The 27,232-nt window shown below is 37.5% G+C and overlaps 3 protein-coding genes across 11 annotated transcripts in view; 2 read left to right on the forward strand and 1 right to left on the reverse strand.

Moving 5' to 3' along the window:
- Window positions 1-1,012, forward strand: part of LOC116247824 (disease resistance protein RPV1-like) — a 38,575-nt gene extending 37,563 nt beyond the window's left edge. The window contains exon 5 of the mRNA XM_050075938.1: window positions 461-1,012. Coding sequence (XP_049931895.1) covers window positions 461-817 — 357 coding nt within the window. The 3' untranslated portion in view covers window positions 818-1,012. The remainder of the gene's footprint in view (window positions 1-460) is intronic.
- Window positions 757-15,496, forward strand: LOC116247638 (disease resistance protein RPV1-like). Of its 9 annotated transcripts, none has more exons than XM_050075936.1 (6): window positions 757-897; window positions 2,501-3,208; window positions 4,517-5,633; window positions 7,066-7,368; window positions 7,440-10,139; window positions 10,393-11,080. In XM_050075936.1, the coding sequence occupies exons 2-6, from the start codon at window positions 2,550-2,552 to the stop codon at window positions 10,762-10,764; spliced, it is 5,151 nt and encodes a 1,716-aa protein (XP_049931893.1). In that variant the 5' UTR covers window positions 757-897; window positions 2,501-2,549; the 3' UTR covers window positions 10,765-11,080. The 9 variants fall into 9 exon arrangements, 7 of the variants coding, with proteins under 7 accessions (XP_049931893.1, XP_049931894.1, XP_031475726.1 ...); XM_050075937.1 differs by having other exon boundaries at window positions 764-897; window positions 2,543-3,208; XR_004170867.2 differs by lacking the exon at window positions 757-897 and adding an exon at window positions 14,203-15,496 and having other exon boundaries at window positions 1,207-3,208; window positions 10,393-10,835.
- A 1,215-nt stretch (window positions 15,497-16,711) lies between these two features.
- Window positions 16,712-26,227, reverse strand: LOC116247639 (disease resistance protein RPV1-like). Its single transcript, XM_031619869.2, has 5 exons — window positions 25,597-26,227; window positions 22,859-23,975; window positions 21,581-21,880; window positions 18,676-21,480; window positions 16,712-17,462 (listed from the first exon to the last, which is right to left on the reverse strand). Exons 1-5 carry the CDS (start codon window positions 26,121-26,123, stop codon window positions 17,067-17,069), a joined length of 5,145 nt encoding a protein of 1,714 aa, XP_031475729.1. The 5' UTR covers window positions 26,124-26,227; the 3' UTR covers window positions 16,712-17,066.
- Between the last annotated feature and the right edge of the window lie 1,005 nt (window positions 26,228-27,232).

The raw sequence follows: 27,232 nt of genomic DNA on the forward strand, positions 1-27,232 counted from the left end.
ATCGAATAAGGACCAAGAAATGGCAATGTTTGACTAAGATATCTTTAGATTTTACCAGTTTCCTTCATGAGCTAGACGATGAACCACACTCCACCAATGTTTGAAAAGACCCAATAATGTTAATTTACTTTTCCTTACACATATATAATTAGCAATTGTTTTGAACGTATATGTAAATGGATAGATAGTTATTTGAAAACAAATTGACCAACTTATAAAGAAGAAAGGAACTAAAGTTCACGCATAAGGAAGTAGTCGACAGGATCAATCAATAATAATGGAGACAACAAATTCTGAAATTCTGAACTGGCTAGGTTAGGGTGCGGACTACCGATTATATCACTGTAATCTCCTCTAAGAAATGGATCTTTTATTGTTTTTGTGGCTTGTTGTTATTCGAAGCATTCCAAGAATACATGTAAATTGAATACTCTATTGACGGTGAACTTCTCTGTCTCAGGAGATAACTTTTGAAAACCTGGAAACCTTGGAGATATCAGGGTCTTTAGTGCTAGGATCAGCAAAAGGACAACAACAGCTGCAATTTATGCTCCCCAGGCTGCCATTTAGTTGGTTGAGAAGAGCAAGCCTGTCGTTTCGCCTGCACAATGTCCTCTCACCCATCTGCATATCAATCATTGCCGATGACGTTCCTGTTCCTGTGTTTGAGAAAATTGCAGAAGTCCGTCATGTATTGAACTTGGGAGCAGAGAGCATTGTGAACCCCGGGGAGGGAGCACATTGCTATACAATCCAGGTGACAATGGATGTGTCCCAACTGGAACGTGTATGTGTACGTCTTGAGAAGAGTCGTTGATAGTACCAAGACCGGTAGTAGCTATCACATCCAGGGAGATGGACGGTGCTTGCACTTAGAAGAGGCCAATTCTTTCCAAAGTAAGTACTCCGCATGATCATGTCAAATATTGTACATCCCAGTCGAGGGTGGACCAAAATTTTTTTTTCATGGGATGCTAAATATATTGTTAATACCTAGGTCCATCCAGGTCCATGGAATGGTGACCCAAGTCTCGTCAAGGGGGTGGGGTGCTTTTGCTCTAGCTGGAGTTGTGTGAATAATTCTCCTACTCGCCTGAATCTCTAATGCCCATATCTCTTTTTAAAAGTAAATTTTACTAGCATTAATAAAGTCTAGGTAACTTTTCGGTGGCCCTGACTACCATTTCTTATAATTAAGAATATTATTGGGCACAGTGCATATTGTTCAACGATTATATCCAATTTCAGATTGCAGCTAGCTACATATCTTATATTGGAAAAGAAAAAGAAAACGGCTTTTCATGATTTTTGTTTATTTTGGCTTTATGTAAATAAAGGAACCATGCAAATCTTGATTTTCTCTGGACCTTCTTTGTTTTTTTAATGAGTTGTTTGATATTACATGCTTATTTAAATTCTTGAAAAAAATTACATTTACTGCTGGCACTTGAACAATGTTCTGAGCAGCACGTACTGAATATTTTTGAAATAACAAACTGCCGCTTGGTGGACAAAATAATTCACAGAACCCCTCCATGTTGTTCCTGATGGAAAACACAGGAGGAATGAGTATATACCAAAACTCCAAAAGGAACAGACTCTTTTAACCGAGTTTGCAAAAAAAAAAAAAAAGATCATTCCCTCTACATATATTAACAACATCGCTTGTGATTATCTGGTGGATCTCAACTGCAACAGCTATACCTTTTTTCTCAGGTAAGAGAAAAAAAAAATTATTGACGAATTTATGTAATTAAGTTTATATGCCTTTTGTTGTAATCTAATTACGTAGATGTATTTTTATGAGTTTGTTAGCAGAAAAACGCATGCGATTGTCATTTTGCATCTTTAAATGTGCTTTTGAAGCCATCAAAGAATCAAAAGATCTTGCCCAGACCAAATGGAGCCAAATTGGGGTTGAAACGAATAAATAATAATTCTTGAGGGCCATATTCGCTCCCCCGGGTAGTGGGAGTTCTATAAACCTAAACAACAAATATGAATATCATAATTGTACATATTTGGTAATTAAAAATTAAACAGTTCTATATTATTTGAGAAATTTTTTCCCCTTTGTAGGCCATATACATTATATTATTTTAAAAATAAAACAGTTTTAAGAATAAATTTACTCCATAAAGTGAATCTTATATATACTAAAGCAAAAATTTAGATGGATATGCCTGTCTTGGTAAAATCTCGAAATGCAGGACCCTGGAAACAAAAATAAGGACGCCGTCCACTTCAGCAGAAGCAGATCACGGCCGACCTACAGAATTTTCCTAGTGCTCCGCTTGAAATAGCTTTTTGACTAACCATACCAAAAGTTCTGACACACATTTCCATGGACAATTATTCCAAAGAATCTTAAATTTCCCCTTCTTCAATTTCTCCTCAATTCTACCAGCCTCTTTCTCTCTTGGTTGATCATGAGGTTGATGATCACTCTGTGTTCCTCTTGTGATTATTAATATTCTGTGTGGGCGGTGTTGGTGCCTAGGAAAGTCGCATATTTATACCACCTTACATTTTGGAAGAACAGGAGGAAAATGGAGATATTTGCAGCTTTATTCGTAGTCATTGCCACCTTTCTCTTTGGTGTCTTCCTCCAAAGAATCAAGGATTTCCTCCTGGAAATTAATGTCCTGGGAACACTTTTGAGGCAACTTTCTGGCTGCCTTGGAGAAACAAGAGAAAAAACGGAGACAGGGGAAGAGGCGGAGCCATTAACACCTTTATCGCCCTCACCTGGAAGTAGTGGATTCGAGTTCGAAGTGTTTCTTAGCTTCAGAGGCGAGGACACCAGGAAGGGCTTCACTAGGCATCTCTATGATGACCTTGAACTGCGTGGCATTTCCACCTTCATAGACAGTGAGAAGTTGGAAAAAGGGGAGGAGATCAACAAGCTGTTCGAATACATAGAGATGTCCAAGATCTGCGTTCCTATCTTCTCCCAACGTTATGCAGAATCAAAATGGTGTTTGAAAGAGATCACCAAAAGCGTGGAGCTTGGGAAGGAGATGGTTCCGGTGTTCTTCGGTGTGGAACCTTCGGATGTTCGCAACCAGAACGGCTGCTTCAAATCTGCATTTAAGAAGCATGAATCCAACAAGAAGCAGGACCAGGAAGAGGTGAGGAAATGGAAGGAAGCATTGAAGAAGGTCGGAAATCTCTCTGGGTTCAATATGAAGGACATGAACTGGTATAGGTTACACTCTTTTCCCTCTCTCTTCTCTCTGTCTCTTTCTCTACTTTTTTTGTTGGTGATCTGTACGTCCATGATTTTCTGAAGAAGAGAAAAAGCAACGTCCAAGAGTTGGAAAGATGAGTTCAAGAACATTTTGGAAAGCAAGATTCGATAATAGAAACTCTTCAAGTCCTTAGGTTGTAAATGGTAGGGCTGTTTGATTATTGATCTTATATCTTTTAGATTCTAAATCCCAGGAATTCAAACCCCTCATCCTTAACAACGATCTTAAATCCTCTGTTTTAAATATGCATGGAGGTCTTTTGTCTTCAATCTGTAGATCTCAAGTCGGATTAAGGTAGGCCTTATCTTAAATCAAACCCTCAGGGTTAGATATGTGGTAATCAGGCGTTTTCCATACTGTCTAATAGAAAGTACCAAAAATTTTTAACAAAAAAATGATTTTGTCCTGGATTTGACTAGACATAAATTAAATATGAGTTATTCTGAAAAATAAATTATTAAAAACTCTGGAAGAATTTTTAATAAAAGTCGAAAATCAATATGAGGAACTTAAAATTAGTGATCCATATTTATTAGCTTATAAAATCTTAACTACAGATAAACAAAAACTTATTGTTGTCTCTTTCTTTACGTTTTTGGGTGTGAAATTGCATCCATGTCAAATAGTTTCTTAGAAAATGCTAAATACTGAGGCTCAGTATTTAAGCATTAGGGTATTTTGTAGGTTATGTGAACGGCGGCAGACGGAGGGATGGACACCTCCAATTAGTTTTTTAACGAGAATAAATTCGAAAAAATAAAAAAAAATAAATGATGAATTATACATCATTAATAAGTTGAAGACTATATATTAGGAACAAAAAACTCCTCATGCTAAATAATCAATTTGCAGATCATCAGAAATGGAGAAATTTGAATTGATTTCAGGACATCAAGGTTTGATGGAGAAAGGAAAGGGTTCTTCTAATGTGGCCTTGCAACGGTGTACTAGTAAATGCTATGAAGTCGGTGAAACCAGTGGCAACCCGATCGATTTTATTTGGTGGCCGATTCAAGAGCACCATGTGCCACTTTTAATAACCATTTTTTAGTAATTTTAAGATTTCTTTTTAATTTTCATCAATTTTACAGATTTATCTATATTCATTTCAGAAGAAAAATCTCAGCTGGATCGACCAAATTCACCGCCAATTCGACTCTGAAAGACTGAAACCGATCTTTATTGCATTGGTTCAATTGCTCGTTAGATTCGTATTGGAACAACATAGTTACGTTCTTATTACTGTGGTTTGAATTCACCTGCAGGGATGAGGCAAAACTAAGGCGTGCAATCGTCAAGCGAGTACTCAGTAAAGTAAACAAGAAGCCACTCGAAGTTGCAAGGCATCCAATTGGAATTGAGACTCGCGTTCAAGACGTGAAGAAAATGTTAGAGAGTGGAGGCAATGATCATCATGTTCATGTGGTTGGAATCCACGGTATGGGGGGGCTTGGAAAGACGACGATTGCCAAGGCTGTTTTCAACGACTTAGCGGAAGGGTTTAATGGCGCCACTTGTTTTCTTTCAAATATAAGGGAAAAATCCGGACAACCCAATGGATTGGTCGCCTTACAGAAGCAGGTCTTTCGTGAAATTTTCAAAGACGGAAATTTATTTTTAAGCGATGTTGCACATGGAGTAAGCTTGATCAAACAAAGGGCCAGTCGTAAAAGAGTTCTGCTTATCTTAGATGATGTTGATTCGGTAGAACAAATTGATGCACTGGCTGGTGGGAGAGATTGGTTTGGCGCCGGAAGCGTGATCATCATCACAACCAGAGATGAGAAGGTACTGCAAGCCCGCAGAGTGAAACAGCACGAAATTTACAAGCCACGGGAACTAAATGAAGCTCAGTCGCGGGAGCTATTCATGAATCACGCATTTAATAGCGAACAACCGGAAGGGGAGTATCTCCGATTATCAAAGGAAGTTGTTGCAGCAGCTGGTGGGCTACCGTTAACCCTTGAAGTGCTCGGATCGCTTTTAACTTTTGACATGGACGTACAAGAATGGAAAGATACATTGCAGAAACTGAAGATGATTCCCCCCAGTAAAGTCCAACAGAGGTTGAAGCTGAGCTATGATGGATTAGATGAGTTAGAGAAGGAAATATTTCTAGATATTTCGTGTTTTTTTATTGGTCGGGACAGAGAAAATGCGACTTACATGTGGATGGACCGCTCCTGCTTCCCAAATTTAGCAATTAAGGTGCTTGTTCAACGATCTCTCATAAAGATAGATAAGGAAAGCCAAGAGTTTGAGATGCATGATCAAATAAGAGACATGGGAAGGGCCATAGTTGAAGAAGAATGCTCTCGAAAGCTTCATAAGAAGAGTAGACTGTGGAATTCTCAAGAGACTATGAGTTTTCTACAAAAAAAGGTTGTAAGCGCCCCCTCCCTCGATCTCTATATATGCACATGCATGTTGAACGTGTAGTCAGATGCATACATCAATTCATTCACACTGCAATTGTTTAGGAAGTGCTGCAAGCTCCTCAGTAGTTGCTGGAAAAATAGCTTTCATCTGTTGATTGGTACATTTGGAAAGTCTGAAATAATAAAAAATATGCTCCAAATTCAATTGATGAAATGGCAGTTAACAATCTCTGGAAGGCCTTTAATGAGCAGACCATAAACAACAAGCTGAGGGGCAGACGAGAGAACAATGGTGGACAATCGGATGAAGTCCACTATTCCCATGGCCGGCAATAATAATGGGTGTCTGCGTATTCATATTGCATTTTGGCATTGCAACACTTGAATTAGGGATGCTGGTCTGATAAGGAATAATGAGGGATATTGAAAAATAAAGAAGATAAAACATTTCAACTCTGTTTTTCATTCATGAACAGAGTGGGGGATAACACGTTAAAACTTGTACAAATGAACTCTTTATATAGAGTTTAATCCAACCGTTGTTGGTTGGTTCAATCAGTCAGAACGTTGACTTCTTGCCAGTATTAATGTGGCTATGTTCATGCATGACTTATTGTTCAAAGTGTGATCAGACGCATACATCAATTTATACACATTGTAATTGTTTAGGAGGTGTTCGCATGACAGCCAAAACTAGGTTTTGGAGGTAACTGCAAAACTATGTTTTATGGTGCTGGGAAAACAGGGTTTGGCCAAGTCCAGTTTCTCTGAAGAGGTGGAAAAACCTGGCCCCTCTAAGTTTTAGAGTTTCCATGAATCTGAGTTTTATAAGGTGTCAGCCAAACACCCTTTTAAGTTTCAGCAATTTCTTTTTGGAAATTTCAGGCATTTGGCTTGAAATGAGTTTATTACTTCATGGTGTTTTTTGGTGAGAAAAAGGAAAAAGTTGATGCTACTTGTGCCTTTGCCCTTCTGGGACTTGGTATCTAAAAGGAATGTCAACTTGTGCAGTTTTATCAATGATATTGTTTTATACAAAATAGGGAAGTCATTTAGTAAATAAAGAAAATATCCTTTTTCTTAAATATTAAAAAAAAAAATACAACCTTTGTTGTAAGAAACTTTGATGAATTTATAGGCATCTAATCCATCGAGTTATTTCAATGTATGTATTTTTTATTCCATTCGTTGTGTTCATTTGAACCGGCATCCTGTGGATGTTTCTAAATTGACTAAAAGGCATCTTTAATCGAAATAGTGTAAATCTTGGCTAAAGAGCCAATTGATATTTAGAGGCAGTACTTGGTAAACCACTCAATAGAGAAATTAATTGCATGATTCAGGTGAGTGCATAAAACCCTTCTCGGTTCACCTCACCTGAGGGACCAGCTATTGACACCATATCTGAGTTGTAATACTTGCTCGTCTTTGTTCAGGTACGAAGGCCTATTGATGCTCAAGGGATTCTCATTTGGCCAAATGTTGAAAGGTTTTTCCAGAAATGTATTAGTGCCCAATGGTTTGAAGAAATGCCCAACCTGAGATATCTTTATGCTGCAGATGTAAACTTCCAAGGCACATACCAACATTTTCCTATAGATTTGAAATGGTTGCAGTTGAACAATTGCTTCTTTGACTTGCCACCATCTGATTTTAATCTTGAGGATGTCGTCATCCTTGACCTCTATGAAACTAACATGGTCCAAATTCTTATAAACCAATTGCCACTTAGAGGAATGGTCAGTATTGTGAGGGAGTTTTATTTTTTGTTTTTCACCATATTCTCCATGACTAGAAATTCCTTTTGCAGGCTTTTAAAAAATTGAAAGTTCTCTCAATTCATGGAGCAGACATACAGTTTATCCCTGATTTCACAGATATGTCATGCCTGGTGAAATTGACACTTGAAAATTGTCCAATGTTGATTACAATTGATGAATCAATTGGGAAACTCAAGAAGCTGACATATTTGTGTATAGGAAAATGTGAGATCCTAGAGAAGCTACCAGATTCAATTAGTCAATTGAGTTCACTTGAAGTCCTTCATATTAGTTCCTGTTCCAAAATTTCCTCTTTGCCAGAAGGATTAGAGGATTTGGAGTCACTTAAGAAGCTTAAGATTGACAAAGCAAGTATCAACGTTATTCCTGAATCAGTCGGAGGGCTTACAAAACTTAGTGAGTTGTCTGTGGTTGACTGCACACATTGCAATGTGCTACCTGATTCTATTTGTCAGTTAAGTTCTCTTCAAGTCCTTAACCTTGAAGATTGTTCTGGTTTGGGTTCTCTGCCTGAGCAGTTGGGAGACATGGGATCACTTAGGCAACTTCATCTTAGTTCAACAAGTATAGTCAAGATACCTGATTCAATAGGTCAACTTATTAACTTGCATGAGCTACTTATGTTGCACTGTGAAAAACTGTCAAGATTACCAGATACCATTTTCCGGTTAAGTTCTCTTGAGATTCTTAACCTTGGATTTTGTTCTAGTTTGGCTTGTTTGCCAGAGCATTTGGGAGGCATGAGATCACTCAGGGAGCTTCATCTTGATGGAACAATTATAGACAAAATACCTGATTCAATAGGTCAACTTACAAACTTGTGTGAGATACACATGACATGGTGTCAAAGACTGTCAATGTTACCAGATTCAGTCTGTCAGTTAAGTAATCTTGAAGTGCTTGATTTGCAACGGTGTATGAAACTTTCATCTGTGCCGGAACGACTAGGAGAGATGAAGTCTTTAAAGAAGCTTGACCTCTCCCGGACATGCATTGAGACCATACCTAATTCAATTGGACAGCTTATCAACCTCCATCGGCTATCGGTGCAGTATTTAGAATGCTTGAGAGAGCTGCCAAATTCCATTTGCCAATTATGTTCACTACAATACCTCAACCTCCAAGGATGTGCTGATCTTTGGTCCTTGCCAGAAAGATTAGGGGATATGGACAAACTGAAGTACCTTATTCTTGATGATACAAGAATACAGGCATTACCTGATTCAGTTGGACGACTTAAAAACCTTCAACTGCTATCTCTGGAAGGCTGCAAACTCCTAAAAGCATTACCTAATTCTATTGGAAGATTGAGTTCCTTACGAGCGCTCAAAATATCTGGGACAAGCTTAAAGGGCTGTGAGAATGATATTTCTCATCTTGCAACCATCAATGAATTAACGTGTTCGTCTTTTGAGCTGCTTGGCTTGTGCAAAAAATTATGCAAAGCCTTGAAACGTCTTCGCTTGATCGATGTTGTAATTAAAGAGCTGCCTGATTTTGTTGGAGAGATGGAAAACCTCGAGGAGCTGCTGCTAGAATGTGAAATGCTCAGAGCCTTGCCTAATTGGATCAGCCTATGCTTCAAAAAGCTTACAAGATTGGAGATTAGGAGCAAGAATCTAAAAGCTCTGCCTGACTGCATTGGATCACTCAAACAGCTTGAAAGATTGACTTTGAAGTGTGAGAACCTTGATGCTTTGCCCAACTCGATTGGGTCACTGAAACAAATGCAGCAGTTGGAATTGAATTGTGCAAACCTTGAAGCTCTTCCTGATTCCATTGGAGAGCTGGGAAATATTTACAGCTTCAAAATCGAATCAGCAAGTCTGAAAGCCCTTCCAAACTCGATTGTATCACTAGGAAGGATTCACTATTTGCATCTCCGTTGCATGAGCCTGGACTCTATACCTGATTATGTTGGAGGGTTGAAAGAGCTTTATTGCTTCGAAGTGATGTCTAACAGTCTTAAAGTTCTGCCCCAATCCATTGGGTCACTGAAAAGCATTAGGACTTTAATATTGAACTGTCCAAACCTTGAGATTTTATATGATTCTATTGGAGAATTGAAAGGTCTTTCCCACTTTGAAGTGGTCTCTCATGTTCTTGAATATTTGCCTCACTCTATTGGCTCCATAACTGGGATCCAGAGCTTGTCACTAAGGTGTGTGAACCTTGAAGCTTTGCCTGACTCTATGGAAACATTGGAAAGTCTTGACTTCTTAGAACTGCATTGCGACAATTTCACAGCACCACCTGATTTCATTGGACGGTTGGAAAATCTGGAGAGCTTCTCTTTCAAGAGCAAGAACCTAAAGTACTTGCATGCAACAATTGATGAGTCATTGGGAAGACTTAATACTCTATCGCTAAGTGGTTGTGAGAACTTGGAAGTCCTGGTGGCTGCCTCTATCCAACAAACAGGTTTGTCTCGCCTCTCATCCTTAGAGTCACTGCATTTGGACAACTGCAAGAAACTTCAGTGTATTCCTCAGCTTCCCTCTTCTTTACTCTTGCTTGATGCTTCTGGATGCACCAATTTGACAACAATATCAGATGTTTCAGACTTGAAAAATTTGGAGAAGTTGATTTTGGGTGGCTGTAAGTTGCTTGAAGATGTGTGTGGCCTTGAAAATATTTCAAGCAACTTGAAAACGCTGGAAATGCCTGGTCCTTGTGATTTCATAGAGTGTTGCCATCTTAGTCATGAATTCAGAAATAAAGTGTTCAAGGTACGAAATGTGCACGCTTTTTCTTTTTTATCTAATGGTACTAGTAGTGATAGAGCTAAAAATGTTAAAGTATAAGGGTATAAATATAGAGTTATACACAGAAGTTAATATTTTACAATATCTGTAGTACCATATAGTGGTACTAGTAGTGGATTTCTTGTTTTCTTTTTTTTGGATGGGAGATCGGTTCTTACGGAGGAGTTGAAGAACTAGTGTGAAATGCTCTATTGATGATGATCATCTTTCGTTTCAGGAGATGACTTTTGACAGTTTAAGAAGGTTCAAAATGTCGGGGTCTCTGGTGCGAGGATCAGCAACAGGGCAGCAGCAGTTGCATTTCATGCTACCAAGATTGAGATTTAGTTGGCTGAGAAGAGCACGCCTGACGCTGGGGCTGGACCAGGTTCTCTCACCCATGCATGTAGTGATCATGGCCGACAATTCTCTTGTGTTTGAGAAAATCGTTCGATGCGCCGATGAGGTCGAATTGAACTTGAGAGAGGAGAGCATGGTAAAGAGTGGGAAGGGAGAGGGGGAGCATTGCTATACAGTACAGGTGACAACGGAAGCATCCCAACTGCAAAATGTCTGGGCAGTTCTTGAGCACAGGAGTGGCTGGTATTAGATGTCACAGGATTTATGGAGACAATGTTTGTGTTTGGATTTGGAAGACAACCTGCGAAATGGTGTATCACGGTGAGTGCTTTGTCCTTTCCAGGTGGTACTTTCATGCTGCTGAAACAAGAAATAGCATTGAAGTCCTGTTCCTTACCTGCAAAGAAGGAACCACTTCTTTCTGCAGTTTGGCTTTCATGTTTCTCTTCTGCTGCATTCTTTACATTTTGCAAGCCCGTGAGATATTTATCCTCACCTGAATTCTTCTTGTTGTTGATCTTACTTTACCAACAACTGCTAAAATAAGATTTGTATTTAAAAAAGTATACGTTGAGCCCATATTGGATGTTACAGTCAAAGGTGGTCTTCCACCTCTTTCGTAAGCAAAGGTTACTCTTTTGCTAGTTCCGTAAGTAGCATCTACGGGAAAATTACGAAATGACACTATTTTATAAAAGCAGGGGCCAAACTGCTCAGACTTAAGGTCGTAAAAGCTAGGCAGCTACCTAAAAGTTAGGTAGTTGCATTAACATTCTTATGAGAGGCCAAATTTCTGGCTCCTTATTTTAAATAGTTGTTCAAGAAATCAAGTATTTCTTTGTTCCCAGCGTTTTTAAATGAGAGGGAAAGGGACTTGCCCATCGATATAAGGATCGATTGTTCCCAGCATCACAAATCCAAGGGCTATCTTTATTCCTGATGCATTTCGTATTGGCTTAAACATATTTTTATTTTAAATGCGGTGTAGTATTTAAAAAAATATCGAAGATTTGATGTTCCAAATTTTTGAGAAAGTTTTGAAGAATCATTTGAGAATGTAAAACATTTTTATTTAAAAAATTTTGAATGGTAAAACTTTTACAAATATCATTTGAAAACCTTTGAAGATCACATTTTGAAGTCGCTTTAGTGTTCTCTTAAGAATTTAAGTAAGTTTAAGATTTTGCTCTAATTTGGTTACTACCTAGATGGAGCTTTCATCTCATCTTGCTTAAGTTCCTTTAGAGATGAGTTTGTAATCATACGTGATGTTAAATGAATGGAGATATATGAATGCAGTGATCATATATGATTAGAATGAAATCATTCATTCCTATCATAACATTAATTTAAAATCATTCTTATCATCACATACATTTAAGTTTCTTATTTTTATTTATAAAATTATTATAAGTAATTTTATGAAAGAAAATTTTTTAAAAATGAAATGGAATCGTAGACCATCAAACATGATTCTAATATTAGGTCATGACTTGAGTTTTGATCTTGGTAAAGTCGACAGGTAAGAAATTAAAACCTTAGATCTTTAAAGAAAAATATCCAAAAGAATGAAAAATTGAAAATACTTTAATCAGAGTAGAATAGAGAAAAAGAGAGAGACAAAGAGATTTTAAAATCACAAAATAAAATATTTTTTTAAAAAAAAAAGAGATATATATATATATATATATATATATATATATATATATATATATATATATATATATGTATTACGGGTATTATACGATGAGAAATTTCTCGGATATAATACTGCAAAGTTATGTTTCGGGAATAAAACGAAAAAATCTCGAAAATGTTTTTAAAATTTAAAAAATTTAATTAATTTTGAAAATGATAAAAAATTAAAAATCATAAAAAATACAAAAAACGTAAAAAATGCATATAATACTCATTTTTTTCACATTTTTTATTTTCTGGAATTTAAAAAAAACACACATTTTTTCACGTTTAATACGACTTACTTTGTTTTAACGTATTATACATATTTTTTTAATAGGATGCATTTTTTTGTATTGGTGCTATATATATATATATATATATATATATATATATATATATATATATATGTATATATATATATATATCGAAGTTTGTGAAAAGAAAGTATTAAATTGAATGGAGAGGCAAAAAAGATTTAAAAAAAAAAGAGAGAGAAAGTGGAACACATATATGTATATTCATTTATATGTAAGAATTTGTAAAAGATTATATTAAATCATAAAGAGACAAAGACAAAAGATGTAGTCATGTGCATTATACGCATATATATATATATATATATATATATATATATATATATATATATATATATATATATATATATATATATATATATATATATAGTTTCATGAGTGTTGAAATCAAAAAATAACTTAAAATTATCCTAGTTAAAATTTTTTTATGTAGGCCAAAAGGAACTTTTGCTCGTACAAGAGCTTAGGCTAAATCTCCAAGGTATCATTAAAGAGTGTTTTTACTTTTGAATTTTTTTTAAAAAACATGATTTCAAATATTTTTATATGTGAATATAAAAGCATTATTATTTTGTTTGTTAGAAGAGAATATATTTCTTGTATTGTTGGATATGGAAGAAAATCAAACAACGTAATAAAGCACTCATTGGGGTCCCTAAACAGGTGATTAAAAAAGAAACTAAACATGAGAATGACATGAATATGCATTTTAACATGTACATATTCATAAAATGTTTTCCCGAGTTGGATAATCTCAACCTCAAAAATCAACATCAGAATGAGGTGAGGAAATTTCAACCCAAACAATTATTTTTGTTGTGCATTTACTCATAAATTAAGGAAAATTAATACATCATGCATAAGCATCATCTTAAAATATAAACGATGAGCAAAACAATATAACAAGTATATTTTTGTAAATAAATGAAGAAATAGAATTTATTTCGCCTTGCTTATACTCTCAGTGCACTCAAGAGTAGCTCTCACCCCTTGATAGAAAATCTTTAAAGCTTTCTTGCACAGCTAACCTTGAATATAAATTGTATTAGGACTGAAGCTCCAAGATGATGAAAATGTTCCTCCAAAAGATCTTTTTTTGCTCTCTTTAAGAATTTGAACTTGAAAAAGATTGCTTCAAGGTTGGATAAGAAAAAGAAGAGAAGAAGAGACAAATGAAAAAAGAGAGCTATAAAAAACTTTGAATTTTCAAGTAAAAAGGTATTAGATGTTTTCCAAGGGTTAGCTCATGCCCAAAAAAAAAAATTGTGGGGGTAAGTTTTGAAGTTAAAACTCAAAATTTGAATTTTTTAAATTTAACAATATTTTCATGCGAAATTCAAGTATTTTTGAATGAAATTTTATTTTTTTTTTAATAAGTTTTGACTAATGAAATTGACCATTAACCATGCAAACACCTTTGCCGAATAAGTGGTTTCTGGGACTCTTAGGATGTCAATTATCTCCTCTCTCTCTCTCTCTCTCTCTCTCTCTGTGTGTGGAAACATTTTCAGAGAAGTTCCCCTAAATGTATAAACGAGATTTTACGTCGAAATTTCAGATTGTGGTTTTTTTATCCTTCTAAACTTGCGACTAAATCCGGCAGCCATATATATCAGCTGGCGGATTTAGGCCAGTTTTTTTTTTCATAAAAGCATTGAAAATATGTAATCTATTTATTGTTGTTTTACTGAAAGGCAGACTGGTACGAGCGTAATCAGCTGATTGAGGCCTGATTTGGCCGATCCGGTCAGCATTTCTGGCAATATGGGTGAAGGCGTCATTGACCCTGCTTCATTTCAGTGAGCTCTGCAGACAGTATCGAGGTTAGTGGCCAGTGAGGGCTGTATTGCCCTCTACACTTTATGAGGAATAAAAATACTACTTTCACTACTTTACAAGTGAATAGTTAAATGCGTAACTTAGTAAGTTGGCAATCGTTGTGCCTGGTTAACTCAAGAGATGAAGTAGATGAGGAGTCGGATTTGGCTCTCAGAGTTCATAAGCTTCACGCTTGCCTCATGGTGAACCAAAATTAAGATGGAGAACAACAACAGGACCGTCATATTCATGAAATGGTCCACCAAAATTCACCCCCATGTCAGCAGGGTTACCAAAATATGGATTATAATTCATATCGCATATGCGCTATTAAGATTACTCCTGAAGTAACCATCCAGTAGGATGCTGCCATGAATGGACACACGCATCACCAACATCATCGTCCTCTAAGCATGATATCTCATAGGCTTAACATACTCGTCAAGTTCCACATTGGGCACCTCAATTCCATGGAAGCAATCATTTGGTCGTCTATCACCACTTGCTGATGCCATTCTGTGGCTCTTCAACAACATTGATCCGAGAGGAACAGAAGCTGGCAAGAATTTGAGCTGTTTGCAACCAGCAACTGATAGGAAGTCAAGCTTCTGTAGTGATGCAATGGAACCTGGTACAACATGTAGGACAGTCACAGTTTGCAACTTCTAGTGCTTCAAGATGAAGCAATGAACAAATCCATTCAGGTATTTCTTTCAAAGAGGAACGCTTGTTTAGACACAATGTTCAGAAGGCAGAGCTGTTATGCTGCTGCTGCTAAGAAAGAGTTGCTTCAATGACTTCAAATGTCCCAATTGCAATGGTAAAGTTGTGATTTGGTAACAATCATTGAGGTCAAGTATTTCGAGTGAGCCCAATTGACCAATCTCTCGACGCACTGATTTGCAGTCTTTCAAACACAAGTGAATTAAGCTCTTGAGAAGCCCAATCGATGGATGAAGTTCAATTGTTACACATCTTTTTACAACCATCAAAATGCAATTTCTCTATATGTAGGATGCTCCTAAATCTGGACAGATGGTGAGGTTCTCACAAAAATTGAGATTAGGACCTTCAATTTGCCAAGCAAAGGCTGTTTTGATGATTTATAATTCCCCAACTGCGACAGCAAAGTTGTAATTTGAGGGCAATAGCTAAAGGTGAAGCATTTCCAACGAGGTCAATTGCCAAACTTCTGGAGGCAAATCCTTTAGTGAATTGCAACTTCTCAAAGATAAGTGAGTCAAACTCTTGAGATGCTCAATAGATGAATGAAGTTCCTTCATATTTATGCAACCATTAAAAGATAATTCCTCTAAATATGGCATGCTCGTAAAATCTGAACAAATGTTGAGGTTCGCACAACGGCAAAGTTTTAGGACTTCCAATTGCTCAAGCAAGGGCTGCTTCAATGCATTTGAATCCCCCAATTGTGATGGCAAAGTTTTAATTTGAGAGCAACCAGTGAGTTCAGTCATTTTGAATGAGGTCAATTGCCAAACTTCTTTAGGCAGTTCGATTAGTGATTTGCAGAATGGCAAACAAGTGAGTCAAACTCTTGAAGTGCCTAATAGATGGATGAAGTTTAGTAATTTTTCTACCGTGTCCAAAATCCAATCTCTTTAGACATGGCATGCCTGCAAAATCTGGACAGATGGTGCGGTTCATGTTACCTTCGAAGAGGGAAACACTGCTTTCTCCCCTTTTGTTTCTGGTTTCCCTTTTTTCTGGTGTGTTCTTTGCATTTTGCTTGATGTGCTCTCTGTCTTGCTCTTCCTTCAGCTCAGTTCTTTCACAGCTAGCTAGAATCTGGCCCATGCTTTCATGTAGATAGAAAAGAAAATGGTGGTCATCTAGAATCTGGCCACACAAATCTTAATTTTCACCTGATATTTTTGTTTTCCTAGATTTTTTTTTTTAAATTGTAGATGTTTGCATTATTTCAAATTGAACACCGAGACGTTGATATTTCAACAATATTGGTAACATTGATTAATAGTTTTTCACATCAATTCAAAGAGACAATTATAGTGATTAGACATTAATGAAGATCCAAAGTGCAGATGCTCCGATAATGAAACTAGATTGGTATATGGATAAACCAATCGTGTCCCTTGCGGCTGACCGGACGCGTACCGATTAGAATAAATTTTACATGCTACCTGCAAGGGATACATGAGATTCTAACTAGCTACCCAGGATTAGGAATCCCAATGAAATGTAGTTGAACATATTGAAAGCAAAACTCAAATAGGATTTGTGAGGGTGGAAATTTGACAGAAATGAAATGTACCGTGATCGACTAAACATGTAGAAAGCAAAATTCAAATACAATTCGTTATCGTGAAGGTTGCTAGATTCCCATACTGAATCTGATCCTTATGCAGCTCGATGCAGAATGCTTCTCCGCTGGACTTATGTAAGTGATTCAACTTGGATTCATTATGTGGGATCGCCCACTTCCTTGACTGCTGCACTCTTATATGTGAAAAGAAGAAATGTATGGCTGTTGCAATTTAGATCCATCAGATGGTCACAAGCAATGTTGTTCATGATAATTGCAGTGAGAATGAAGCCAAACTTTACAAACAAAGTTGAAATTTTCCATGCACTTTGTTCACAATGCTCCCGGTATTCACAATACTCTCCTTCGGCAGCTTTCTAAGGAATGATATGTCATTGGTCATGATGGCTACGAACTACTTCCTTTTGAGGGCTTCTTCCAAAGGCAAACACCATCCATCTAAAATAAATGTTGTGACAGAAAGCGAAAGTCATTCAAGTATTGGAGAATTGCCATGGCATCTTGCAGTTCAGACACATCTGCTATCACCTGCATTGTAAAGCAATGCTCCCCTTTTCTCTCTCCTGTGTTCATGAAGCTCTCCTCTCCGAGGTTGAGTTTGATTGTGGTGCCCTCGACTTCAACAATTTTCTGAAACACAATAGTGTCATCGGCCATGATCGCTACATGGACGGGCGAGACAACCTTGTCTAGTCCCAGACTCAGCTGCACTCCCCTCAGCCAACTAAATGGCAACCTCGGGAGCATGAAGTGTAGTTGCTGCTGTCCTGTTGATGACCCTCGCACCACAGACCCTGACATCTCGAATTCTTTCAAACTTCCAAAAGTTACCTCCTGCAACAAATAACACAATCATCATTTTACACCAATTCTTGCAATGCATGCAATCCTCCAGTGGAGGCTTGTAGGATTAAACCTAGTTTAATTTGGGTTCTGTTTGTTTCAATTTTTTTGAAACTCATGCAGGGCATAGTCATTCTTTACTTGTAGATTTCTAAATGGATGGCAAATCATAGTTCTCGCCACAACTTAAATATAGAGTTTCTGATGTGTGTTCTCATGTACACATCTTCCTCATTTGAAAAGTCTATTTTACTTGTTTATATAAGTTAGACACTGCAACAATCTTGTCGACTCCCGACGGCTTCTGACTCCGGAAAAACCAGGTTTAAACGTCGGCAGTTAATTTTCCTCGGAAAGGTTCTGTGCGGAATTGTTATACCCATGACCGAAGCCATTGGTAATTGTCGTGATATTCCCGACATAGCCATCGGGAAAGACATTGTGCAATGCCGACGCTTACGGTTGCCAGTAATTACACCTTTTCCCAACAAATATTGGAAATATAAATTTTTTTCCCAATTCTATTGGTTCTTTAGAAATATAAAATGCTATCCCAACATTTCAACCGCTGGGAAAATGTTTGCTTTTCTCAACATTTTCAACTGTTGAGACATTACATTATATATGGAGAGAGAGAGAGAGAGAGAGAGAGAGTGAAACTAATTAACATCGGTGGATCTTCCATTTTCTTAAAACTTTGGTGGTGCATATTTTTCTCGTTGAATATTATATAATTTTTTGGGGGACAGTGATACATAGTGACTAAATTTTAGGTTCTTGAGAAATCTTAGACCCTTCAAATATATATTAAAATACTTTAGAGGCACCAACATGTAAATAAGTAAACAACTAAGGGGTGTTAACATCAAATAAGTAAATGTGGGTCAATTGATAATTAATTTCTATCACTAGACGTGTACTATTAATTGTACGAGAGGAAATATCTTCTTCAGTTAATCTATCACTAGATTGATAAACTATTCCCTTTTTTTAATATATTCACAAATGGCATAGGAAGCATGTAATCTCATCCTTTAAATGTATTTTGCCAGTCAATTTATTTACTTTTTATGTTTGCTAACTCTATACCTGTGCCGCTTCTACGTTACCAATCGAGCCAATACACTTAACATGAACAATTAACATTTAACTGTCATGCAATGTTTCCACATAGCGAGGAACAGAAGATGGCAATATTCCGTACCTTATTTTTGAGCACTCTCCTTTTGAAATCATTACTAAGGTGGCAACACCCCACGAGATCACAAGGACCAGGCAAACCCAGCACTTCGAGCTTGTTCGTGATATGTTCGAGGCCAGGCACATCTTCGAGCAGCTTACAGCCCCTCAAATTCAAGTTCTCCAAAGCTTTCAAGTGTGAAACATCTGAAGTTTTCCGCAAATTGGTGCAATTGGCAGCGTCAAGCCAGAGCAGAGAAGAGGGAAGCTGAGGAATATACTCAAGGCTTTTGCAGTATGACAAATCAAGGGACTGTAAGGATGAGAGGTCAGCAAATCCCGTTACCTCATCCAAGTTCTCACAGCCCCTTAAAGATAAAGATCTAAGACTCCCCAAAGACTCAATTGTTGCAGGCAACTGTTTTAGCTTTTTGCTCCTGAATGAGAACTTCACCAGATTTTCCAATCGTCCAATGAAATCAGGTGGAACCATCAACTTGTTGCAGTGCAATTTTAAATCCTTAAGGCTCTCCAATGTTTCCATAGAGCCAGGCAAAGCTTCAAGGTTCATGCAGTTCAATAACAAATATTGAATCCTTTTTAGGGAGCCAATGGACTTGGGCAAATATTTGAGACCGTCGGATCTCACTTCAAAGAATAAAAGACTTTCTAAGTTTCCAATGGAATCAGGTAGCGCTTCAAGTTTTGGGCACTTTAATTTAAAAATGGAGACCTTTCTCAGTGACCCAATGGAGTCAGGTAGAGCTTTGAGACTATCAGACCACACTTCAAAGTGTTCAAGTTCCTTTAGTTCTCCAACAGGATCAGGTAGAGCTTCCAAGCTCGTGCAACGTAGCCACAAATATTGAAGCCTTCCTAGTGAAGCAATGGAGAACGGTAGGGCTCTCAGATTTGCAGATTCAATTTTCAGGCGGCCGAGAATTTCTAACCCTCCGATGGAACCAGGTAGAGCTTGGAGATTCTCACACTCAAGACTAAATTTCTTAAGTTGTTTGAGTGTTCCAATGCAGTCAGGCAAAGCTTGTAGTTCCTTGCTGCTAACCTCCAACTTCGTAAGTTTTTCGGAGAATCGCTCGATCCAGTTGGGCAAAACTCTAAGCATTTCACATTCTAGTAGCAACTCCTCAAGGTTTCTCATCCGTTTAATACAATTAGGCAGCTCTTCAGTCCTAGTATCAGCCAAGTGAAGATGCTTTAAGGCTTTGCGAGATTCATCAGACAAATCAAGCAACTTCGAAGTTGAAACAGTCACTTCAGCTAAGGCTGCAAGATTAGAAGTGCCACTCTCAGAACCCCTTAAGTTTGTTCTAGACAAGCCAAGCAACTGATCAAATGATGAAAAAGTCACTTCAGCTGAGGCTGCAAGATGAGAGGTGCCACTCTCAGAACCCCTTAAGTTTGTTCCAGACAAGCCAAGCAACTGACCAGATGATGAAAAACTCACTTCAGCTGAGGCTGCAAGATGAGAACTGCCACTCTCAGAACCCCTTAAGTTTGTTCCAGACATTTTGATATGTTGTAAGCAGCTCAATTCTCTGATTGAATTAGGTAATGCTTTTAAGGACTTGCAGTCTTCCAAAGATAGCAGGCAGAGGTTTTTAAGTCGTCCAACTGAATCAGGTAATGCTTGGATTCTTGTACCGTCGAGAATAAGCTCTTTCAGCTTCTCCATGTCCCCTAATCTTTCTGGCAAAGAGCAGAGATAGAAACACCCTCCAAGGTTGAGGGATTCCAACAAATTTAGCTGGCAAATGGAATCAGGTAAGCCTCTCAAACATGCTGAACATTGCAAAGATAACAAACAGAGGTTGGTAAGCTGTCCAATTGAATCAGGTATGGTCTCAATGCATGTCAAAGTAAGTTCAAGTTTCTTTAATGACTGCATTTCCCCTAGTTGGTTTGGTATGGAAGAAAGTTTTGTGCACCATTCCAAATCAAGCGTTTCAAGAGAACTTAACTGGCAAATGGAATCAGGTAACCTTGATAGTCTTTGACACCCACTCATCAGTAGCTCACATAAATTTATAAGTTGACCTATTGAATCAGGTATCTTCTCTATACTTGTTCGACTAAGAACAAGCTTCTTGAGTGATCTCATGTCTCCCAATAGCTCTGGCAAAGAAGTCAAACCAAAACAACTATGAAGGTCAAGGATTTCAAGAGAAGTTATCCTACAAATGGAATCAGGTAACATTGATAGTCTTGTGCACTGAATCATATGTAGCTCACACAAGCTTATAAGTTGACCTATTGAATTAGGTATCTTGACTATTCCTGCTTCACTAAGAAAAAGCTTCCTCAGTGAACCCATGTCTCCCAATCGCTCTGGCAAAGAAGCCAAAGCAGAACAACCACGAAGGTCAAGGACATTAAGGGAACTTAACTGGCAAATGGAATCAGGTAGCATGCTCAAGTCTCTGCACCTAACCACAGACAACTCACGAAGTTTTGAAAGCTCTCTGATTGATTCAGGAATTTGCTTGATATCCACACCGTAAATATCAAGCTGCATGAGTGACTCCAAATCCTCCAATTCTTCTGGCAAGTGGGAAATCACGGAACAGGAAATAATACGAAGGACTTTAAGTGAACTCAATTGACAAATTGAATCAGGTAGCTTCTCTAGAATAGGACATTCTTTTATGCAAAAGTAATCCAAGTTCTTGAGCTTTCCCATAGAATCATTAATTGAAGTCAATGCTGGGCATTCTTCAAGTGTCAACTTTATCAGGAAAGGAATATTCATGAAATCAGGCGTTGTCGTTACTCCTGCTCCACCAATTGAGAGAACTTTCAATCTTTCAAAGGCCTACCAAAAAAAAATGATTGTAATTCAAGCTTGACAAAAACAAGTCATGTAGAATATGGCAAAAGAAGAAACAACAAAACGAATCCCTCATTATACTGACCTTTCCTGCTTTTGTCAATTGGTTTATGAGAATTTGGGCTATGTTGGTTTTATAGATGTCAAGGATGACAGCCATGTTGAGATTAAAACCAGAAGGTGGTGAGTCAAAATGGCAATTGTTCAACTGCAACCATTTCAAAGCAGGAAAACTCTGGAATATGCCATGGAAGTTTACATGCTTAGCATTAAGATATCTCAGGTTGCGCATTTCTCCAAAGCATCGGGCACTCACACTTTCCCCATAGAACCTTTTCTCATTTGGTCCAATCCTAAGCCCTTCGGCATCGATAGTCCCTGGCACCTGTACGAAGACGATAAAGTGACACATACCTTAGAAGTGATGTGAACGGTCCCCTTTCAGGCAAGGTGAACAAAAGATGAAAGTATTATATGCTTGTATTTGGAATAGGCCTTTAATTGCTACATTGAGTGGCTTACAAGCACTGCCTCTGAATATATATCGGCTGGTTCTTTGGCCAAAATTTGTGGTATTTCAATTAAATACAATCTTTGGTCAACTCAGGGACACCCACATGCCGTTTGTTCAGATGATCGCATAAACAATGGAACAAAAATATCCCTATTTGAAATAATTCCCATTGGTTATCCCTAAAATTAAAGTGAAAAACAGTTCAATTTTCACCCGTACACTCAACTAAGTTTATTTTAACAAAGGTTGTTCCTTTGTTAAAAAGGAAAACGGTGGGTGCTGCTTTATTTACTGACCATCTTTCTTTCACAACATAAGTTCTTACTCTTGATAAAATTGCACAGATTATCTTTGAAGTACCAAAGCCCGCAACAACAGCAGCAACTTTCCTTCTTCTCACCAAAAAAGTGATCTTACACAAATATTTAGTTAAATGTATGATATTTCATAAAGATCACTGAAATCTAAGTACTCATGGATCTTTCTGCAAATTTTAAAAGGTTTAAGGCAAGTTCCTGTTATGAATAGTAAATAACTAAGCCATTAAACTTGTTCGAACAATTCAATCCAGTAAAATTCTCGACAAGGACATGGTCGCCTAGAAACAAGTTATGAGATGATTTTGTTGTGACTTGAGTAGCAATTGACGTCCCATTATGTTCTCCCCAGAAATAAGTCGACATGTCTCCCAAGTCTTATTCATTCAGCTTAAACAAATTCATGAACAATTAACCGCAATGTTAATGATTTGGTGTATGAATGTGTTTACACGTGAACATGCATGCTTGCAGACACACACTCACACACACACACACACACGCACAGAAAGAGAGAGTGAGAGCTTGCAACCTTCCCTTGCAGAAAATCCAGACAATCTTGAGAATTCCATAGTCTGCTCTGCTTCTGAGGCTTTCCAGAGCTTTCTTCATCAACTATGGCTCTCCCCATGTCTCGTATTTGATCGTGCATCTCGAACTCTTGACTTTCCTCATCTATCTTTACGAGAGACTTTTGTACAAGTACCCTAATTGCTGCACTGGGGCACCAGCGACAATCCTCCCACATGTAAGTAGCTCTTTGTCTGCCCCAACCAATAAAAAAACATGAAATATCTAGAAATATTTTCTTCTGCAAGCGATTTAAACTGTCATAGCTTAGCTTCAACTTCTGTTGGACTTCGTTGGGGGGAATCCTTCTCAGCTCCTCTAATGTATCTTTCCATTCTTGTACATTCTTTTTGGAAGACAAAAGTGATCCGATCACTTCTAGGGTTAAGGGCAACCCACCAGCTGCTGCAACAACTTCGTTTGATAAGTTGACAAACTCTCCTTGTGGTTGACGACCACCATTAAATGCGTGAAGAATGAATAGTTGTCGAGACTGAGCTTCATTCAGTTTTTCTGGCTTGTAAATTTCACCTTGTTTCACGTTGCCGGCTAGCAGCACCTCCTCATTTCTGGTTGTGATGATTATCACACTTCCTGAGCCAAACCAGTCTCTCCCACCAGCCAATGCATCAAGTTGTTCTACTGAATCAACATCATCTAAGACAAGCAGAACTCTTTTACGATTGACCCTTTTTCTGATCAGAACTTTTCCTTGTGCAACATCGCTTAAGGATGTATCCTTTTCTTTCAAAACATCACCAATAAATTGCTTTTGTAAGTCGACCAATCCAAGATTCTGGGGTCCAGACTTTTCCCTGATATTCGAAATAAAGCAACTGGCGTTATTAAACCCTTCGATTAACTCATTATAAACCGCCTTGGCTATCGTTGTTTTTCCAATGCCCCCCATGCCTTGAATTCCAACTACGTGAACATCATTTTTTCTGCTCTCTAGGATTCTCTTCACGTCTTCAACACGAGTTTCGATTCCAATTGGATGCTTTGCGACTTCAAGCGCCATTTTGTTTACTTTACTTAGCACCCTTTTAACTATCGCAAGTTTTAGCTTCGCCTCGTCCCTGCAGTACATAAATGCATGACAACTTCATATAAACACTAGCAAAATGAACTTTAAATATGTTTATTTAAGAATATGATAGATCCAACTTCTATTGTGGGTAATCTATTTGGGTTCAAAGCCCTACGAGCTCTAAGTCTGGAGGAGGGACTAAGAGACAAAGAGCACTGTACTGATTGTCTAGAATAAAGAGGTTTCCATATGATTGGCTTCATCTTGTTAGGTACATTTACCGCACTCACCTTTCTTTCACCGACATTTCATCAAATTCATCCTCTTACGTTTGAACAGTTCATCCTTTAAGGCTCACTTCCATTCACATAACAAAATATTTGAGCTAGTGTGATCCGTACATGTCACATATGTATGGAAAACCTATATGATACGACTATGATATCGATAAATTTGTGTATCATAGGCATATCACTCGTATGATATAACTGATATACCCTTGTATCAAACTATACAGTGATAAAATGAATTTTCATGGTTTTCTTCTTTTGTTAAAAGAACTCCTCCCTCCCTGTTTCTAAACTGTTGTGGGAGGAGAAAGTTTTACTAATGTTATAGAAAAATCACCCATTTGAATGATAAGTCATCGGTTTAGGGGAAAGCTCATCGATGGAGCAAAAGCTTTGCTTTTGGCCCCATAGGGATGGTGGGGCCTTGATTGATGATAATCATGATATATTATATGTTGTGAACTTGTAATGTATTTAACACACTTTAAAGTTGTGAAGAATGTTTTTTATGTTATTATGAATATCTGGTTTGTTATTTTTAAATGTATTGTTAATATGTTATGACTTATGAATGATGTGAGAAGTTTTTTATATAGAATACAATGTTCTTGATTTTTTCTGAAATTTTCTTTATTTTACCTAAGCTTACTAATTTTTTCTAATTGTCTCATTTCTCTGTTTTTTTTAATTTTTATGAAATAAAAATTAATTGAGGACACATTATGCTAGATTTACAATACAACGTATAGGTCAACCGGACAATTGTGATATTAGAAAAATAATACGTTTAATAATTATAAGCATCTTTCAAGAAACTAATGACATAAATGTGATTTTCGTACCCAAAAACTTAAAAAATGATTTAAATACCATTATCTCTACTCATGTGTAACTAAGATGTGCTATGCTGAAACATGTGGACCATTAATCTTAAACTTATTGCAAAATCTTATACATGGCTGGAAAAATCTTGATTCTTTTTGTTGATTGTCAAAGTTATCCACAACACAATTCAGAAAATAAGCATATGAAGCAGACATGAATGAACCGCTGAATTAAATTTTAACTTTGAAGCTTTTGAGAGAGAGAAAGAGAGAGAGGTGAAAAGGAACTTAATTAAACGAAAGGAATGTAAAGATGCCACCCTGACCCGGCCCCAATGTTTAGAGGGGAACAACAAAGTTTGAAATAGAAATCAAGTAGAAGGCAGTAAGAAATTCATCAAATCCTCTACATGAGATAAACCTCAACAACAACCATGAACGTAAGACCCGAACGGAAAGAGAGAGAGAGAGAGAGCCGACGAAATGGAAAGATTTTAAGTGACAAGCAGTCACCAGTGACAAGATTACATGACAGAGATGAGAGCATAACATATACCCGTTCATGTCCTTGAGAGTGAAGCCAGAGAGGCTTCCAACTTTCTTCAATGCTTCCCTCCAGTTCCTAACCTCCTCTTGGTTCAGCTTCTTTTCATGTTCCTCGAACGCAGATCTGAAGGGGCCGGTCTGGTTGCGGACATCCGAAGGTTCCACACCAAAGAACACCGGGATTATCTCCTTCCGGCACTCCACACTTTTGGTGACCTCTTTCAAACACCACTTTGATTCTGCATAGCATTCAGAGAAGATGGGGACACAGATTTTGGACCTTTCCATGTATTGAAACAACTCGTTGATCTCCTCCCCTTTTTCCAACTTATCGCTGTCTATGAAGGTGGAAACGCCGCGCAGCTCAAGGGCTTCGTAGAGATGCCCAGTGAAGCCCATCCGGGTGTCTGCTCCTCTGAAACTCAAAAACACATCAAATTCGAATCCAGGACCAGTCGGTTGTGATGAAGGTGATGGTGTTAATGGCCCTATCTGTTCCGCCACCTCTGTGTTGTCCTCTAATTCCTCCAGTAACATTTTGGTTGCCAGAAAATTGCCTCAACAGCTTGCATACAGTGATCACACCTCAATCAAGACAAAGAAGGTCTACAAGAAGAGATATTTGGAGGGGGTTGAGTTTCTTTGGTGGATTTTTGTTGTTCTAACACAAACGGGCAAATATATATATATATATATATATATATGCCAGGAAAAATAAGTAGCTCTGACCGGCCAAAATTTATTGGTCCAAAGAGCATAATATAGCTGATGAGTTGGTGGTATATAACAGCATATAGTTCAATTCTTGTGGGTGCTAGTCTGTCAAACTTCAAACGTTAGTGACTCTTCCAAATAACTCTGAAGCATATCATGAACTATGCTGCCCAAACAATTGCGGAGCTCAAGATCATCTTAATTTCTGTCCCAATTATCAGTAGTTGGAAGCAACTTAGGATTTCTTTATATATATCTGCTCAATGTTAGGTTGGGCAGCACATTAAAGTATTCAATGTGATTGTTAAATAGCTTAGTCAACGATCCAGTGAAGCCCTTTATGTACGCAAGCGATGATGGAGTGGCATTGCCAATTGGCCCAATTCTACAATCTGTTGGCAATATTCGTGGTTTTGTTGATTATTTTTTTTCTAGCTGATGTGATTTTTGACGTATTTAGCGGATCTGAGTCTCAGCCATTAATTACACATGGTGGAAGCATAGCTGCATACTTGCATTTTACATTCACGAGCTGCAAGTTGTCATGCTAATATCTGAATTTCATATGATCAGCCAATAATATTGTATGGACAGGTCGCCGGAACAGATATTTAATTCTAGTGCAATTTCTAGAAAATTAGGTGCCTTTTCTTGAGTGTAAGTTTGATTTACTTTTAATTTTTTGAAAATAAAAGGATAAAAAATATATGCATGTTAGCCACTTCTATTTCTTATACAGCTTTATCACTCGGGATCATATTTGAATCAAATGTACTCTTAACTAGTTATACATGTACTTTTTTCACATATTTGGATTCAAATTCAAATTTAAATGTGAAAGGAGAAAAGTCTTTACCATATCCAAATATTAATTTGTATTCATAATCTGAATCCTATTTATAATTCACATCTGAATTCTACTTTTAAACCAA

Source organism: Nymphaea colorata, chromosome 2, assembly GCF_008831285.2.
Source record: "Nymphaea colorata isolate Beijing-Zhang1983 chromosome 2, ASM883128v2, whole genome shotgun sequence".
Lineage (NCBI taxonomy): Eukaryota > Viridiplantae > Streptophyta > Magnoliopsida > Nymphaeales > Nymphaeaceae > Nymphaea > Nymphaea colorata.

Excerpts from the sequence above, each read along its gene's own strand:
- LOC116247638 (XM_050075936.1), top strand. The coding sequence starts at position 2,550 with ATGGAGATATTTGCAGCTTTATTCGTAGTCATTGCCACCTTTCTCTTT. Across the intron at positions 3,209-4,516 it reads AAGGACATGAACTGGTATAG|GGATGAGGCAAAACTAAGGC; the intron begins GTTACACTCTTT and ends ATTCACCTGCAG. Across the intron at positions 10,140-10,392 it reads TCAGAAATAAAGTGTTCAAG|GAGATGACTTTTGACAGTTT; the intron begins GTACGAAATGTG and ends CTTTCGTTTCAG.
- LOC116247639 (XM_031619869.2), bottom strand. The coding sequence starts at position 26,123 with ATGTTACTGGAGGAATTAGAGGACAACACAGAGGTGGCGGAACAGATA. Across the intron at positions 21,881-22,858 it reads TGGATTTTCTGCAAGGGAAG|GTGCCAGGGACTATCGATGC; the intron begins GTTGCAAGCTCT and ends GTCTTCGTACAG. Across the intron at positions 17,463-18,675 it reads GGAGAGTGCTCAAAAATAAG|GAGGTAACTTTTGGAAGTTT; the intron begins GTACGGAATATT and ends TATTTGTTGCAG.